Here is a 19,590-nt window from a genome sequence, read left to right as displayed (position 1 = left end):
AATAAATAATAAATACATAAATTAATTAAAGAAAACATGCCAATCTTTTCTTATACAGTGCTTTTTAAAAAATATATAAATTTAGCATTTGCATCTGCTTTTATTCTCTCTCTCATCTATCGGTGTATATCAAACGTATCCATACAGCAGCTCAGACACGCCGTCTGCTATTCCATGAGCTACAGCCCAAAGGTATTGCCTCCGCCCCATCAGCCAATCAGCTGCACTGTAGCCCTGTCAATCAGTCCAGCTCTGCCTTGCACCTGCTGTCCTAGAATGAGGCCACGCCCCCTCGCCCAGCACACAGGTGAGGATCCCAATCATTGTAAACTCGCAGACATTCATTGTACCTGCATCTATCAGCTGATCTGCTGTGTGTGACATGCCGTGCACTCAGGACGCAGCATCCTACCATTTCTGCTAGCCTGATGGCAACCTGATTTTTCTCTGCAGCACTTTTTATCTTTTGTTTTATTGTTATTTTTAGTTTGCATTTTGTGATTGCACTCAAAGGTGTAGACTGGAAGCGTGGAGATGAAGTCCCCCCATCTGTGTTCTGCTTTCTTGGGCTCCTTGCTGGCCATCGTTGTTGCGTTTACTGCAATCAGCGAAGCGACAGACTGTAAGTGATTTATTATTGTTATTTTGTTTCCATTTTATAGTGTATGATAAGATTTCTCAGCAAGGGCTCTGAGGGGTCCCCCAGTGAGGTTGGTAGGGGGTTCCCCCTGTGAGGTTGGTAGGGGGTTCCCCCTTTGAGGTTGGTAGGGGGGGTTCCCCCTTTGAGGTTGGTAGGGGGGTTCCCCCTGTGAGGTTGGTAGGGGGTTCCTCCTTGGAGGTTCCACCTTTTGAGTTTAGTTCAGGTTCCTCCATTTGAGGTTACTAGGGGTTCCTCCTTTTGAGGTTAGTAGGGGTTACCCCTTTTGGAGGTTAGTAGGGGTTACCCCTTTTGGAGGTTAGTAGGGGTTACCCCTTTTGGAGGTTAGTAGGGGTTACCCCTTTTGGAGGTTAGGGGTTACCCCTTTTGGAGGTTAGTAGGGGTTACCCCTTTTGGAGGTTAGTAGGGGTTACCCCTTTTGGAGGTTAGTAGGGGTTACCCCTTTTGGAGGTTAGTAGGGGTTACCCCTTTTGGAGGTTAGTAGGGGTTACCCCTTTTGGAGGTTGGTAGGGGTTACCCCTTTTGGAGGCTGGTAGGGGTTACCCCTTTTGGAGGCTGGTAGGGGTTCCCCCTTTTGAGGTTAGTTCAGGTTCCTCATTTGAGGTTAGTAGTAGGGGTTCCCCCTTTTGAGGTTAGTTTAGGTTCCTCCTTTGAGGTTAGTAGGGGGTTCTCCCTTGAGGTTTCTAGGGGGTTACCCCTTTGGAGGTTAGTTGGGGGTTCCCCTTTGAGGCTGGTAGGGGTTCCCTCTTGAGGTGGTTGGTAGGGTGCTTCTTAAACAGTGAGTAATGGCAAATTGATCTCCCACCTACATTGCCCACCAATTTTAACAATTTCAGGTACGTTTTTGAGGTTACCTGCTGCAGGTGACTAATACCCCCCAGATGCATGGAATAGCCTTAGGTCTTTGTTTGGGTTCCAGTGAGCGGTACCCACCCATTCCCCCTTTTTAGGGTACTCCTCTTGGAACAATTTCTCTATGAAATCATCCAGTCACTTATTTTAGGGTATGCCCCCCCCCCCCCCCCCATACCGTCCGGCAGACCAGGGCACACTTCAGGTCTACTTTATGTTGTTAGTCTTGTGATGTGTTTATGTGATTCATATCTTTTTATTATTAATTTACCCAATTGATTTGTTCATTCTCCTATTCTCCTATGTTGTCTGGTGTTCTTGTACATTGATTATCTATTCAATGGTACCTGACATATAAGGGATAATAAATCCAAAAGCAAACATTTATTATATCACAGCTTATCAATTCTTAGACGTGTCGGCTGCATTGGCTTCCCTTTTTAAGGTTGGATTTCCTTTTATTTCTCATCAGGTGATCCAGTCAGTGTGTCTGTTCTTCCTTTTTTATTTTTTCCAACAGAACAGAACTCTCCTGCAAATGTATTAGAATGTTGAAACCATTTACTTCTGGCAAGGGCGCTTACAATGATCCGCTTTTATCTAATAATATAAAACCTTTTATTCCAAGAGTGGGAAAAAAAAAAAGTTTGCTGTAACTGCAGAATGTAAAGTGTGTTTTTTTCTGGGGGGAGGGGGGCATTTATTTGCTTTTTATTTATTTTTTAACTTTTTTGTTTGTTTTCTTTTATTTTTGCTTTTGTTTATTTGATTTTTTTTTTGGGGGGGGGGGGGGGTTGCTGTGTGTGTTTTGATTTTTTTTTGGGGGGGGCAGTTATCTGCTTTTTTGAGGTTTATTTGCTATATTGGGGTTTTTTATTTTTTTGGGGCTTTATTTGGGAGGAGGGGGTCGCTTTCTTTGAGGATTCTTGTTTGGGGGGGGGGGGGGGACTAGGTGTATGGGCTTTTTTTTTTTTTTGAGGATTTTTGATTTATTATTATTATTATTATTATTATTATTATTATTATTATTAAAAACAAATATTTAAATTATATATATATATATATATAAAAATATTGTGTGTGTGTGTATATATATATATATATATATATATATATATATATATATATATATATATATATATATATATATATATATATATATATATATATATATATATATATATATATAATTTGTGTTTCCCTGAAAATAAGCCCAGGTCTTTTTATTAATTATGCCAACAAAAGACACAGTAGGGCTTATTTTCAGGGTAGGTCTTAGCATGTAATGTGCTGTCTGCCCTCTCTCTCCCCTGCCTGTCAGGAATCCCCAGTGTGAACTGAGTTAAAATGCTTGTAAAATTCTATAATCCACTCTATTACAGTATTATATAATGTGTGTGTGTGTGTGTGTGTTTCTGTTATATAATTGTGCCAAATACCTTTGTTATAGAGCCGCTCTCTGCTTCTGTTACCCGCCGGAGCTCTCTTCCCCGTAATTATATTACAGAAACACACACATTGTACATTATATACTACTGTAATAGAGTGGATTATAGGGTTTTACAAGCATTTTTAACTAGGGCTTATTTTCAGGGTAGGGCTTATATTGCAGCCCTCCTGGAAAATAATGCTAGGTCTTATTTTTGGGAAAACAGGATATATATATATATATAATTTTTTTTTTTTTTTTTTTCCAGATCACAGTACCAACACAAGCAATGTTGGTGAGGTGATCTCGTCCACTTTGCCTGTATGTTCTAATGGAGGGGGGAGAAGGGTAAAGTTCAGATAGTGACAAATGGATGGGGCAGACAGTGGTCTCCACCTAATATAAGAAATTTCCCTTTTATTGCTTGAATACAATATACAAAAATGGCATAGAGATAATAAGCAGGGTATTTAAAATTAAGACATAGGGCAGGGGGACCGCCCCCATGCCAGAACACACTGATCAGCGCTTGCAGCCATTGGCTGCTGGTTTTCTAGCTTATGCCTTTTAACAAAAGCCGGTCATTGGGCCAACTCATGATGCAATATTGGTGATTTTTATGGCTAAACAAAGTGTTTATGGCTTGAAATTGATGCAGTTGATTTACAAATCCATTTCGAATTGATCAGGTATTATTGTTGCGATGAAAATGAATGGCGTTGATCTTGAAGGATAGTATTGTGTGTGTGTGTCAATGATCATCTTTCATCATTCTGGATGCTGTGGTTTCACCAAGGAAGAGATCCATTTGATTTTTGGTTATTCCACTTTGCCTGAAGTCCTTTGTAAAGCGGCGCTTGTGGGCCATTGTACCTAAAATGGCGCCAGTTTTGTGAACTGGTTTATGCAAATGTACTTCCCATGTATATAGAGTGAAGAGGATCCGAGTGACTTTAGAACGATGCTCACCTCATCCCAATAATGATTGGTAAGAACAAAGAGGAAGGTGGGATTGTAGCAGTGCTGAAGACAATATAATCAAAATGGACAATATCTATAAAAAATAAAATTTTTATTGGAATAACATACACAAATTGTACAAAAAGGGGTTCGATTAAAACCAAGTGTTAGGGCAGATATTGAGATTTGTGGGTCGCTGGTATTCTCAAAGGTGGTAGTCACAGGAGATTGTCCCATCCCTACATGTTAGGCTTCCTCAGGGGATGTTTAATATCCCTACATGTTGAGGCTTCCTCAGGGGATGTTTAATATCCCTACTAGGGATGAGCCGAACATACCCACGTTCGGTTTGCACCGACCGTTCGCGCGAACATTTAGAACCCCATTGAAGTCTATGGGACTCGAACGTTCGAATTCAAAAGTGCTCATTTTAAAACCCTAATATGCAAGTTATTGATGGAAAACGTCTTTGAGAACCCGGGTCTTGCCCCATTGAACATGTATCAATGGAAAAAACGTGGACGTGGCATGGTTGTTGGTGCCAGACGGGCTGGTCTGAGTATTTTTGGGGATTTTCACACACAACCATCTCTCGGGTTGACAGAGAATGGTCGGAAAAAGAGAAAATATCCAGTGAGCGGCCGTTGTGTGGAGGAAAATGTCTTTGTCGATGTCAGAGGAGAATGGACAGACTGGTTGGAGATGATAGAAAGGCAACCGTAACTCGAATAACCACTTGTTACAACCAAGGTATGCAGAATACCATCTCTGAACGCACAACACACATTGAACCTTGAAGTAGATGGGCTACAGCGGCAGAAGACCTCACCGGGTGCCACTCCCGTCGGCTAAGAACAGGAAACTGAGGCTACAATTCGCACAGGATCACCAATATTGGACAATAGAATATTGGAAACGCGTTGCCTGGTCTGATGTGTCTCGATTTCGGCTGCGACATTCAGATGGTGGGGTCAGAATTTGGCACATGGATCCATCCTGCCTTGTATCACCGGGTCAGGCTGGTGGGGGTGTAATGGTGGGGGGGGGGTATTTTCTTGGCACACTTTGGGCCCCTTAGTACCAATTGAATAACGTTAAACCCCACGGCCTACCTGAGTATTGTTGGTGACCATGTCCATCCCTTTATGACTACAGTGTCCCCATCTTCTGATGGCTCCTCCCAGCGGGATAATGTCATCATGTCACAAAGATCCAATTATCTCGCCACTGGACAATGAGGTCCCTGTCCTCCAATCATCTCACCACTGGACAATGAGGTCCCTGTCCTCCAATCATCTCACCACTGGACAATGAGGTCTCTGCACTCCAGTCATCTCACCACTGGACAATGAGGTCCCTGCACTCCAATCATCTCACCACTGGACAATGAGGTCCCTGCACTCCAGTCATCTCACCACTGGACAATGAGGTCCCTGCACTCCAATCATCTCACCACTGGACAATGAGGTCCCTGCACTCCAATCATCTCACCACTGGACAATGAGGTCCCTGCACTCCAATCATCTCACCACTGGACAATGAGGTCCCTGCCCTCCAATCATCTCACCACTGGACAATGAGGTCCCTGCCCTCCAATCATCTCACCACTGGACAATGAGGTCCCTGCCCTCCAATCATCTCACCACTGGACAATGAGGTCCCTGCCCTCCAATCATCTCACCACTGGACAATGAGGTCCCTGCCCTCCAATCATCTCACCACTGGACAATGAGGTCCCGGTCCTCCAATCATCTCACCACTGGACAATGAGGTCCCTGCCCTCCAATCATCTCACCACTGGACAATGAGGTCCCGGTCCTCCAATCATCTCACCACTGGACAATGAGGTCCCTGCACTCCAATCATCTCACCACTGGACAATGAGGTCCCTGCACTCCAATCATCTCACCACTGGACAATGAGGTCCCTGCCCTCCAATCATCTCACCACTGGACAATGAGGTCCCTGCCCTCCAATCATCTCACCACTGGACAATGAGGTCCCTGCACTCCAATCATCTCACCACTGGACAATGAGGTCCCGGTCCTCCAATCATCTCACCACTGGACAATGAGGTCCCGGTCCTCCAATCATCTCACCACTGGACAATGAGGTCCCTGCACTCCAATCATCTCACCACTGGACAATGAGGTCCCTGCCCTCCAATGGCCTCCACACTCACCACATCTCATCCAATAGAGACCCTTTGGGATGTATGGAAGCGGGAAGAGACGCATCATAGATGTGCAGCCAACAAATCTGCAGCAACTGTGTGATGTCATCGTGTCACTATGGAGCAAAACCTCCAAGGAATGTTTCCAACACCTTGTTGTATCCATGCCATAAAGAATGAAGGCAGAAGAGGGTCCAACCCTGGACTAGCAAGGTGTACCTAATAAAGTGGCCGGTGAATGTATATGTGTTTTTGCTGATTTGTAGACCCAACCCCAAAAAAATAAAAAAATAAAAATACCTATAAAAAGAAAATTCTTTCCACTTACAATATCTAAGAGAAAGGGAAAATAAATCTTTTTGCTGGGCCAAGTGTAACAAAAGAAACAGCCTCTGTTTATAGTGTACACACAATATGACAAAACAGGAACTGCTCCAGCTCCCAACGCCGCTCCTGTTTTTTTAAAAAAGAACATTTTCTGTTTTAATATTTTGCCCAAAACAGAAGTAAAGTTATTTTTGCTGGCCAGGAATGTGTGCCGCATTTCTTGCAGACCCGATGCTGTTATTAACCAATTGTTGGCTGCAAGAGTTCCACAAGCTATTTGGGTTCAACTGCTGTTTAGTACGGCTCTATGGATGGTGTATTGTATATGTTTAATTTTAAAATGATTATCTATATATACACCAAATTTTTATATATATATATATATATATATATATATATATATATATATATATAAATTTATTTATTTTTATTTATGAATGAATATATTATTGAAATGGAACATATCCGTGTTTTTTTTTTATTTGTGTGTGTTTTTATTCAGTAATATATTATTGAACTGGAACGTCCGTGTTTTGTTTTTTTGTTTTTTTTTATATATATATATATATATATATATATATATATATATATATATAATTTATTTATTTTTTTCTTGAAGGCTGCATATCTTCATTAAGGGCCCACTACCTTGCTGCGCACCAATATATATATATATATTGCATCATGTGTTAATAACATGCATAGAGTTAAGGCTGCATCCCATGGAAGGTGAATGATTGAACAATGCACCCTATTGTTCATAAAATCGAACATGACCCTCATCTCCCCCCCCCCCCCCCCCCTTTTTTTTTTTGTAATTGCAACTCCGTTACATTGACCTGGTGCTTTGGGGGCCATTCAAAATGAATGCCCCCCACGATACAGCAGTAAACTATGTTGAGTGTATTACCGTGGCCTTAGAAGTGTGAAAAAATATTTAGTTTTTGAGTACTGGCCGAACTCCAAACTCAACTAGGTCGATGCTTTTTTAATTTATTGAATGGTCCTTTTTAATAAGAAGATTGACACAATTGGCTGTGTGACCGATTGTTTGCTATGCATAAGATCTTGATAGCCACATACTTCTCTTTGATTTGGTGTTTTTTTTTTTTATTATTATTATTTTATTTTTGTGGTGCTAGTAGCATACCTAGCATTATTAATAATTATGTTGTGCCAGTAGTATTTCTATCTATCTATCTATCTATCTATCTATCTATCTATCTATCTATCTATCTATCTATCTATCTATCTATCTATCTATCTATCTATCTATCTATCTATCTATCTATCTATCTATCTATCTATCTATCTATCTATCTATCTATCTATCTATCTATCTCGTTCACCTTTTTTAAAGAGGACTTCCTAAAATAGTCGGTGACTACTAAGCAATCCGCAACTTCTGTAGGAACCATTTGCTGAGAAAGTCTTGTCAGTCGAGCTGATGAAGGTGGCAGGTTGGCTGCCTTAGAATCCCACCATAGACAGTCCAGACTGGGGATGGGTGGAAGGTGTGTATAAGGTATTAATGAAAATGGGCATGAAAAAGCAAAAATAATTGTCCAATGGAGCATACCGACGGTCGGATTGTCCGATCAAACACGTCCGTCGGACCGTTGTTGTCAAAAAGTCAGATTGTGTGTATGGGCCTTAACTTGGATTATGTTCTGGCCAAATGGTCAATAGCAGTGGTCGCTAAACTGCGGCCCTCTGCTTGCCTTTTATCTGGCCCTTGAGAAATAATTCCTGCCACTGATGCCAACAATGGGGCATAAATCGTGCCACCAACTATTTCTCTCCCAATACCAAAGATCGGGCATTGTTTACACCCACTGGGCACAGCCAACCCCCCCTAAAATCTGAAGGACAGCAAACTGGCCCTTTCTTTAGAACATTTGGAGACCCCTGGTCTATAGTATGGCATAATCCTTAAAGCTTGACCTTCCCCCAATACATATTGGCCTTCCCTTCTAATGCCAACCACAACACTTTGGGTGCGTACACACGATCTGTCCATCCGATGAGAACGGTCCGAAGGAGGTTAACCGATTGAAGCTGACTGATGGTCTGATGCGCCTACACACCAACGGTTTGGACCGATGAAAAGGTTCTTCAGTCCGTTTTCATCAGTTTTGACCGATCGTGTGTACGTGGCCTAAGGCCGCATTCACACCTGAGCGAATCGTTTTCGGATAGTTTTTCCGCGCGTATTAACACGTTTGCATACAGCGTTGTCCGACGTTTTTGAACTTAGTCGTTGAGAATTTTTCCTACTGGCTAAAATAAAAATCTCTTTCATCATTTGTTGCTACTGTATGTTTGTAGATTATTTTTTTTTTTATCTTCTTCCTGGGTGAATATTCTATTTCACAGAACAGATTAAAGAGACAAAACGCCCGTAGAAACGCTCGTTGTCACGCTAAACGCTTGAATCGAGCGTTTCCATGGGAATACAAACGTTCAAAAACGCCAAAAAAGGGTCCAGATTTAATTTGAGCTTCAGGTGTTCGGCTTCAGGCGTTTTGGAGTGGAGATGTGAATGATCTCCATAGAGAATAATGTATTTTTTTCCCCCTCTAGCGTTTTATAGCTTCAGGCTACAAAACTCTCAGGTGTGAATGCAGCCTGAGCTGGAAGAAAGCTAATGCACAATTTTAGATGCAAGATGATCAATTGATCATTATTTTTATTTTTTTTGAAACAGGTTTTATCTAACACAAGTGAATTATGGTCATTAAAGCGGGGGGTTCACCCAAAAAAAAAAATATTTAAATTAGATCTAGCATACTAATGATACTAAGGACATTTATTTTCGGGAGGTCTTTTTTTTTTTCTCTGTACATACCTTTTTTATATCCTGATTTTGTCCAGGGCTTCCGGGTTCCGATGACTGCGGGACTGGGCGTTCCTATCCTTTGGTTCGATGATTGACGGCTTGTGAAACAGTTCCCCTGTCGCACAACGCGCGTCACCAGATTTCCGGAAATAACCGAGCTGCGAGTCGGCACTATACGGCGCCTGCGCAGTCAGCTCTACACGGCGGGCGCAGGCATCGTATAGTGCCGACTCGCAGCTCGTCTATCTCCGGAAATCTGGTGACGCGCGTTGTGCGACAGGGGAACTGTTTCACAAAACGCGCGTCACCAGATTTCCAGAAATAGCCGAGCTGCGAGTCGGCACTATACGGCACCTGTGCAGTCAGCTCTACGCGCCGTATAGTGCCGACTCGCAGCTCGTCTATCTCCGGAAATCTGGTGACGCGCGTTGTGCGACAGGGGACCTGTTTCACAAGCCGTCAATCATCGAACCGAAGGATAGGAACGCCCAGTCCCGCAGTCATCGGAACCCTGAGGCTGGGATAGGAACGCCCAGTCCCGGAGTCATCAGAACGCGGAAGCCCTGGACAAAATCGGGATATAAAGGTATGAAAATAAAATTACCTGCCAAAAGTAAATGTACTTAGTATGGCTCTAATGTTAAAAATTAGTTATTGGGGTGAACCTCCACTTTAAGTTCAGTGTCGGGTCATAAAGCCAGGTAATATGCTTTGTTTACAGTAAATGTACTTAAATATAGCTAACAAGCTTTGCTACTTTTGTACAACTGTCTGCTGTTTGGGGGTAAATATACTGTATTGCTGGTATTGCAGCAGAACGAAGAAACCAAGAAAATGAGGATCTGTAAAGTCACCACTTGCATGACGCTAGAAAAAGTGATGGCTAAAGGCCCGTAGACACCATCGGATATTCCGACAATTGTGTGATGGACGTGTTTTGTCGGATAATCCGACCGTCTGTAGGCTCCATTGGACAATTGTCGGAATTTCCGACAACAAATGTTGGCTGTGAATGCTATCAAATTGTCCGACGACAAATGTGTTCCAGCTGATTATCCGATCGTGTGTAGACGGGTCCGCCGGACTAAAATCCAAAGTACAAACGCGCATGCTCCGAACCAATGCTAACCATAGCGCAACATTAGCAAGTTACCCAAAGGGTGGCTCTAAAGAGCAGAAAGACACGTCATTTTGTGAATGTTGGCTGGAAAAGTTCTGCTGTCTGTATGCAGAACAAGTACACGGCCAACGCCCTTCGGACAAAAATCCACGGATCTGTCCGATGGAAGTCCGATCGCGTGTATGGGGCTTTAGACTCCGTAAAGGGGCGAGGAGTGCTTAAAGCAGAAGTTCTACTTTGGGTGGAACTCCGCTTTAACTGCTTCCCTTCTGCCTGCTGGATAAATCGGCTGCTGACACTGTTGTCTCAGCCAATCCCTGGGGAAGGGTGCGCAGATGGTGGCTGGAGTGAGCATAAATAGTCTGCAGCCTGGAGCTGGCTGGTTCTTGTCCTGGAAGAGAAGTTCCCTGCCTGGAGGGCCACTGTCCTCCCAAGCAGCTCAGCTGGACAGCTTAAGCTGGGGGCCTGTTTGCTAAGAACCTCTGAAGCTAAACCAAGGGGATTTAACCCAGTCTGGAGAGTGTTTGTCTGACACTCAAGGGAGGCATCCAAGGACTTGAGAGTACTGGCCTTTGGGTGACTTGCAGATCTCCCTGCCATAATTTGCAACTCTACTCCTGTCCACCTGGTATTTTTCCGGTGCGACCATTTGTGTGTTTAACTCCTCCTCCTGGTTTCGTGTTCAAAAATATAAAAATCCAGAGGGAAAGGAAGAATCTTTTTTTATAATGGGCACATCGGGTGTGCAGACCCCAGAATTTGGCGCAGAGATCTCACCAATAGAGTCCCCAAGGAACCTAAGATTATCGGAAGGTTCAACTCTACCGCATCCACTAAAATGGACATTGGTTTTTATGAAGACTGACCCTTCAATGGTTCAATTTTAAATTGGCTATATACATATCAAATGTTTTGTACTTTTAGGTGTACCTATTTCGGGCCTGAACCAGCATCTTTCAGAAGGCCAGTCCATCTAACCCAGTGGTCTACAAACCGTGGCCTGAGGGCCCATTGTGGCCCTTTGCTAGCCTTTATCTGGCCCTTGGGGGACTATTCCATCCACCCACTGACTCCAACAATGGGGCACTATTTCTTGCAGCAATACCTATCCTCTTACTAATAGGGGCACCACTCCTCCCCCTATGGACCACAAACCCTGAGGCCAAATTTATTCTCACTGATGGCCTGATACATTTTCTGCTCCTGCAGGCCCAACCCCCCCCCCCCCCCCCAAGGTCTGAAGGACAATAAATTGGCCCTTTGAAAAGTTTTTGGAGTCCCCTGATCTAACCAATTTACAAATTATATTATTTAGATTGGTATACATGTTTGCCTATATGCATTAAATAGAGAAAGGCAATCTGACCTCAATCTTTATTGAGGTTATTTTGGGGAGGGTTATGTTTTTTTTTAACAGATGGGGGGGCTTGTGTGTATTATCTATCTACTTTTTTTCTTTTTTCTTTTTTTTTTTTTTGTGCGTGATGTGGTTTGGTGTGTTTTTGCTGGTGGGGTTTGTTTGTTTGTTTGTGTTCATTTTTTTCAGTTTTGTGTGTGTGTTTTTGCTTGTTTTGTGTTATTTATTTTTTTATTTATTATTTATTATTATTATTATTATTATTATTATTATTTTTGTTACCTATTTAGGTTGATACTCTGCTGACTGGCGAACAGATGCATTATGGCTGTTGCCTTCAGTATATTATCTTTAGACAACACGTGATTAAAAGACCACATTTATTTCTGTGAGGCGTGAACCATGTTTAGTTTGCAGTGTCTCTAATCTACACACTGGCTTGTTAACCAGTAACCGGGTGGTAATTTCAGCTGCCTTCCAGTCACAAATTCCAGACATGCTGGACCCCTGGCTGAAAAAATTATGTTACTAATGAGTGAGAACTTACTTCACGTGTCGCCGTCTTACGTAAATTAATGTAAGGAATTGCAGATGACTGAGCCGACTACTTGTATGGAAACTGTACTGCATTTCAAGTCTGCATGTTGAACCTATGATTTTTGATGTGGCTCTCACCAGGGCTGTCTTAATGGGAGGGCACTGTCCAGGGGCCCCAGCTGCATGGGGGGCCCCTGCACTTGCACCCAAAGCAACTGGTCCTTGAGCCCACGCTGCCCCGAAATTGGGGGCCCCATGGTGGCACTGAGTGATAGATACACAGGGGAGGCAGTCTGCCTCCTACCTACTTGATGTCTGTTTACCTGCACTGTCATCATTGTAGGGGCCCCAGAGCATTTCTTTGCCCAGGGGCCCATGATGCTATTAAAACGGCCCTGGCTCTCATATGTATACATCCTGCTGTACATATTTAATATCCCTATATAGACTTGTAGATTCTGCTTCTAGTGCCGGTGATCTGACGATATGGTTACTCCTATCGATATGGTTCTTGTCTTGACTGCGCAGGCGCAATCCTTGCTGACGGAAATCACCGAACCTCCAGGGCGAAGTGGAATTTGAGGTAAGTGGCCAGTCGACCTCACGTCCTCGCTGTGTGGTTTTTTTTTTTTGTTTTTTTTTTAACATCCTCCAATCCACGGGGATGTTGAGGAATAAGCCTGGATGCCGCCCGAGGTTCGTGGGCTTCATCCTGCACAGTCAGGCAGGGAACCATCTCGATAGGGGAACCATCTCGATAAGACACTGGTATGTGTTTTTGCTTTAACAGCTGCTGTGATAAAGGATGCGCCTCTAAAGATTCCGCACTTCTTCTCTTCCTTTTCTTCCTTCCCCTTCTCTTCCCTTTTTTTCTTCCTTCTCATTCTCTTCCCTTTTTTTCTTCCTTCTCATTCTCTTCCCTTTTTTTCTTCCTTCTCCTTCTCTTCCCTTTTTTTTCTTCCTTCTCCTTCTCTTCCCTTTTTTTTCTTCCTTCTCCTTCTCTTCCCTTTTTTTTCTTCCTTCTCTTCCCTTTTTTTTCTTCCTTCTCTTCCCTTTTTTTTCTTCCTTCTCTTCCCTTTTTTTTTCTTCCTTCTTCCTTCTCTTCCCTTTTTTTTCTTCCTTCTCCTTCTCTTCCCTTTTTTTTCTTCCTTCTCCTTCTCTTCCCTTTTTTTTCTTCCTTCTCCTTCTCTTCCCTTTTTTTTCTTCCTTCTCCTTCTCTTCCCTTTTTTTTTCTTCCTTCTCCTTCTCTTCCCTTTTTTTTTCTTCCTTCTCCTTCTCTTCCCTTTTTTTTCTTCCTTCTCCTTCTCTTCCCCTTTTTTTTTCTTCCTTCTCTTCCCTTTTTTTTCTTCCTTCTCTTCCCTTTTTTTTTCTTCCTTCTCCTTCTCTTCCCTTTTTTTTTCTTCCTTCTCTTGCCTTTTTTTTTTTTTCTTCCTTCTCCTTCTCTTCCCCTTTTTTTTTCTTCCTTCTCTTCCCCTTTTTTTTCTTCCTTCTCCTTCTCTTCCCTTTTTTTTCTTCCTTCTCTTCCCTTTTTTTTCTTCCTTCTCTTCCCTTTTTTTTCTTCCTTCTCTTCCCTTTTTTTTTCTTCCTTCTCCTTCTCTTCCCTTTTTTTTCTTCCTTCTCCTTCTCTTCCCTTTTTTTTCTTCCTTCTCCTTCTCTTCCTTTTTTTTTCTTCCTTCTCCTTCTCTTCCCTTTTTTTTTCTTCCTTCTCCTTCTCTTCCCTTTTTTTTTCTTCCTTCTCCTTCTCTTCCCTTTTTTTTCTTCCTTCTCCTTCTCTTCCCTTTTTTTTTCTTCCTTCTCTTCCCTTTTTTTTCTTCCTTCTCTTCCCTTTTTTTTTCTTCCTTCTCCTTCTCTTCCCTTTTTTTTTCTTCCTTCTCTTGCCTTTTTTTTTCTTACTTCTCCTTCTCTTCCCCTTATTTTTTCTTCCTTCTCTTCCCTTTTTTTTCTTCCTTCTCTTCCCTTTTTTTTTTCTTCCTTCTCCTTCTCTTCCCTTTTTTTTTTTCTTACTTCTCCTTCTCTTCCCCTTTTTTTTTTCTTACTTCTCCTTCTCTTCCCCTTTTTTTTTTTCTTACTTCTCCTTCTCTTCCCCTTTTTTTTTTCTTACTTCTCCTTCTCTTCCCCTTTTTTTTTTTCTTACTTCTCCTTCTCTTCCCCCTTTTTTTTTTCTTACTTCTCCTTCTCTTCCCCCTTTTTTTTTTTTCTTACTTCTCCTTCTCTTCCCCCTTTTTTTTTTTTCTTACTTCTCCTTCTCTTCCCCTTTTTTTTTCTTACTTCTCCTTCTCTTCCCCTTTTTTTTTTTCTTACTTCTCTTTCCCCTTTTTTTTCTTACTTCTCTTTCCCCTTTTTTTTCTCTCCATTTTTAAGGGCAGTACAGCCCACTTTTATTTAAAGAAATGAAAAAGGATTCACAGAAAACTGCCATTTCCCAAGCAGGGGTTCCACCATTGCTGTAACTTGCACAACACTTCATCTTCCTGGTTACTCGCTTACCCACACGTCTGCTTCAGGCCTCGCACCTAGGCCTTAGGTCTGCTCCTCAGACCAACACAAAGGTTTCCATGACAAGTGCTGCTATAGCTTACTGACCATCAGCTCATTGCTGCTCTGTCGCAGACTACACCGGCCTCCTGCACGATCTCGCTGCTGCCTCTTTGGCTCCTAGAGAGGATGGGAGTTGTCCTAAATCCCATGCACAGACCTACTGTCGACTCGGTAGGGTGGAGCCTTAAACTCTAACCCCGGGTCTATTATGAACCCAGCACACACCTGTGCAAGCAGCACGCCTGCCACTACAAAAATCTGGCATAAACTGCTAAAATAAACAGTGGGACAGGCTGGTTTCTCTAATAATTATATACACACTCGCTATATTACCAAAAGTATTGTGACGGCTGCCTGTACACGCACATAAACTTTATTGGTGTCTGAGGCCCAGATTCACAAAAGAGATACGACGGCGTATCTCCTGATACGCCGTCGTATCTCTGTTTTAGGGTCTTCTTAACTATGCGACTGATTCATAGAATCAGTTACGCATAGTTAGCCCTAAGATCCGACGGGTGTAATTGTTTTACACTGTCGGATCTTAGGATGCAATACCGCGGCCGCCGCTGGGGGGAGTTTGCGTCGTAAACCAGCGTCGGGTATGCAATCTAGTAGATACGGCGATCCACGATGGTTTTTTCGCGTTCGCTACGTCGCTGCTAGTCTAGTTTCCCGTCGCAATTTTAGTCGTCGTTTTAGGTGCCCTAACTTTACACAGCACACGTATGTGCTGTATGAAGTATGGCCGTTGTTCCCACGTCGAAATTAAAAAATGTGTCCTTGCGTAAGATGTCCGGGAATATGGAAGTACGCTACGCACGTCGCCGTTCGAAAAAATGACGTCACTTCACGCAAAGCACGGCGGGAAATTCAAAAGGGAGCATGTGCAGTAGGTCCGGCGCGGGAGCGCGCCTAACTTAAATGGCACACGCCCCTTTGGAATTACGCGGGCTTACGCCGGAGGCCACCGGCGGAAGTTTTCTCGCAAGTGCTTTGTGAATCAGGCACTTGCGATGAAAACTTGCGGCGGTGTAACGTATCTACGATACGTTACGCCGCCGCGATTCTACGTGAATCTGGCCCTTAGTTCGTAGGGTTCAATATTGAGTTGGCCCCGCCTTTTAAAGCTATAACTGCGTCAACTCTTCTGGGGAGACCGTCCACAAGGTTTAGGAGTGTGTCTATGGGAATGTTTGACCATATGAGAGTCTGGCACTGATGTTGGGCAAGAAGGTCTGGCTCGCAGTCCCCGCTCTATCAGGTTGAGGTCAGGACAGATTGATGTGCAGGACAGTCAAGTTCCTCCACCCCATACTCGCTCATTCATGTCTTTTATGGACCTTGCTTTGTGCACTGGTGTGCAGTCATGTTGGAACAGAAAGTGGCCGTCCCCAAACTCTTCCCACTATGTTGGGAGCATGAAATTGTCAAAAACGTCTTGGTATGCTGTTCCCTTCACTGGAACTACCCCCACACCATAATTACCCCCCCCCCCCCATTTTCTTTCACCAAATGATTTGGACCTGTACACAAAGAAAGGTCCAGAAAGACATGGATGAGGGAGTTTGGGGTGGAGGAACTAGACTGGCCTGTACAGAATCTATCTGGTGTGTTCCTTGGCTTTCATGATGCTGTTTAATAATCGGACTCCCATTGGACAAATCCATGGATTTTTGTCCGAAGGGCTTTGTACAGACGGTAGAACTTTTTTCAGCCAACATTCACACAACTACGTTGTTTTTCAGCTCTTTAGCGCCGCTCTTTGGGCAACTTCTGCTAATGTTGTCTGATGTTTTGCATTGGTTCAGAGCATGCGTGTTTTTGTATTTTGGATTTTAGTCCAACAGACTTGTGTACACACGATTGGATAATCTGACGGAACTCATTTTGTTGTAGGACAATTTGAGAGCATGACCATCCAACATTTTGTTGTCGGAAATTCCGACAACAATTGTTGTCAGAATATCCGATCGTGTGTACGGGCCTTTACGTAGACATTTCTTCCTGTTTGCCAAGGCCTAGAAACCTACCAAGAGCTAAACCTCTCAGCTAAGATGACCACCCCAGCATATGAGCCAGAAAGCATGAACCACTGCCAAACCTAGCCCAATGTACCTGGCCTGCCACCTTCCACCACCCCTACAGTGAAAAGAAGAAAAAACAAACCATGTCTTTGCCTAATTTACCATATTTTTCGCTCTATAAAATGCACCCCCCCCCCCCCAAAAGGAGGGGAAATGCCTGTGCGTCTTATGGAGCGAATACTGACCAGCCGCCGCTGTGTTACAATATCAGGCACCTCCCCTATTCTTTCCCCGCTATGTCTTCTAGGCAGTGGCGGCCCGTCCATAAGGACGCACGGGCGCCACCCCCCTCCCGCAGTCACAAAAAAAACGGGCCCTTTAAGAACTTTTATTCGGCTAAAATGTCATTTTTACATTTTAATCGCAGTTCTGGCGGCCGTCTATAGAGGGCGCTGCAGCGCCACCCCCTCTCGCAAATAACATACATTCGTGCATAATTGCACGGATGTATGTTATTGTTGGTTGCCAGCTGCCTGGTCTATTCAGATAACCGGACATAGGGCGCCGGTTACCTGAATAACGGCAGCTGGTTGGCTGAGCGGAACTGCCTATCAAAGCCAGCGGCTCTGATAGGCTTTCCAAGTACAGCCCTCCGGCTCTCGGATGTCTATTCTCGGAACGAGGCCCCCTGCGTTCCTTGAAAAAGACTGACGGCCGTTTCAGCCAATCAGGTTCCCGGATTCTGGTTATCAGGAACCTGATTGGCTGAAGCGTCACCAAGCAGGACAAGACATCAAGGGAGGACATGGAAGCTTCAGGTAAGTTCATTTTACAGGGAAAGGGGCGACAAAGGGCACAGAGGCGACAAAGGGCACAGAGGCGACAAAGGGCACAGAGGCGACAAAGGGCACAGAGGCGACAAAGGGCACAGAGGCGACAAAGGGCACAGAGGCGACAAAGGGCACAGAGGCGACAAAGGGCACAGAGGCGACAAAGGGCACAGAGGCGACAAAGGGCACAGAGGCGACAAAGGGCACAGAGGCGACAAAGGGCACAGAGGCGACAAAGGGCACAGCACAGAGGCGACAATTAAAGGGCACAGCACAGAGGCGACAATTAAAGGGCACAGCACAGAGGCGACAATTAGATGGCACAGCACAGAGGCGACAATTAGATGGCACAGCACAGAGGCGACAATTAGATGGCACAGTGACTGCGTTTGATGGGATGGCACAGTGACTGCGTTTGATGGGATGGCACAGTGGTGACAATTAGATGGCACAGTGGCTGCGTTTAATAGCATGGCACAGTGGTGACAATTAGATGGCACAGTGGCTGCGTTTAATAGCATGGCACAGTGGTGACAATTAGATGGCACAGCGGCTGCGTTTAATAGCATGGCACAGTGGTGACAATTAGATGGCACAGCGGCTGCGTTTAATAGCATGGCACAGTGGTGACAATTAGATGGCACAGCGGCTGCGTTTAATAGCATGGCACAGTGGTGACAATTAGATGGCACAGCGGCTGCGTTTAATAGCATGGCACAGTGGTGACAATTAGATGGCACAGCGGCTGCGTTTAATAGCATGGCACAGTGGTGACAATTGATGGCACAGCGGCTGCGTTTTAATAGCATGGCACAGTGGTGACAATTGATGGCACAGCGGCTGCGTTTGATAGGCACAGTGAGGCTACCATTTTTTTTCATTTGCGCCCCCCCCAAAAATTTTGAGCACCAGCCGCCACTGCTTCTAGGTCCTGTAGGCTGGCTGGGGTTCATGTTACTGGCGCATGCGCAGTGACTATTTTTCATCCCTGCTCGATCGGTGACGTCAGATGCTGATCGAGCGGGGGATACAAGAGTCCGGCATCTCCAGCGTGTCATCTGCTGGCGTGATCATGTGAGTGTGAGTGTGAGTGTGAGTGTGAGTGTGAGTGTGAGTGTGAGTGTGAGTGTGAGTGTGAGTGTGAGTGTGAGTGTGAGTGTGAGTGTGAGTGTGAGTGTGTGTGTGTGTGTACATGGCAACAGGTAATCTAGTCATTCTCTGATCTTTCTTTATTAGACTGCACCTGCAGTGCTGTGCTCACAGACTGCATGGTGGATTTGTTATAAGATGGTGATATTTCCTATGAATTGTATATAGACTGAATTTGGTGACAGGGCGATATTTGTTTGCTGCCTGGAAGCACACTTGATGGATACCTATTTTTAGGCATCGGCTTTGGTTGTGATTTGGTTGTGCAAGTTACAAACTATAGTATATTATTGGGGATGTTGGCACCCTCTCTTGTGCTCCAATCGGCGTGAAAATTTGGTGCAGAATATTTTATTATTTTTATTTTATTTTTTTCCTCCTCTAAAACCAAGGTGCTTTTTTTATGGTCAGGTGCGTCTTATGGAGCGAAAAATACGGTACATCATGGTAATTTTTGACTTCTTATCACCCATAGACGCAAGGGGGAGAAATTGAGATTTGTCCTCTAAAAAAAGATAAAGTCTCAGTAAATTACACTTTATTTTTTATCTTCGTACAATTCAATATTTTGGAAGGAACGGACAGGAAATTTCCACTAGCTGCAGATAAAACGTTTGTTTTCATAACACCCATTATTAGCATTGGACACACAGGATACCTAGATGGCTGTCGGGTGGGTCAGATAACGCTGAGAAGATACGGTGCCCTGCTTATGTTGATTCAATATCTCTGGCAAATCACTTAAGTTTGTTGTGTTCATGGTTGGCACAAGTCTTTATTTACAATCTGGAGGC

General features: G+C 43.9%; 1 protein-coding gene across 1 annotated transcript in view; it reads left to right on the top strand.

Annotated features, from left to right (window-relative positions):
• The first annotated feature begins 297 nt into the window (after nucleotides 1-297).
• Nucleotides 298-19,590, top strand: part of LOC120920114 (insulin receptor-related protein-like) — a 70,946-nt gene continuing 51,653 nt past the window's right edge. The window contains exon 1 of the mRNA XM_040332026.1: nucleotides 298-622. Within this exon, the coding sequence (XP_040187960.1) occupies nucleotides 535-622 (88 nt within the window). The 5' untranslated portion in view covers nucleotides 298-534. The remainder of the gene's footprint in view (nucleotides 623-19,590) is intronic.

This window comes from Rana temporaria, chromosome 13 (assembly GCF_905171775.1).
Source record: "Rana temporaria chromosome 13, aRanTem1.1, whole genome shotgun sequence".
Classification (NCBI taxonomy): domain Eukaryota; kingdom Metazoa; phylum Chordata; class Amphibia; order Anura; family Ranidae; genus Rana; species Rana temporaria.
Note: the sequence above shows the minus strand (reverse complement) of the source record. Positions and strands in the feature narration are given on the sequence as shown.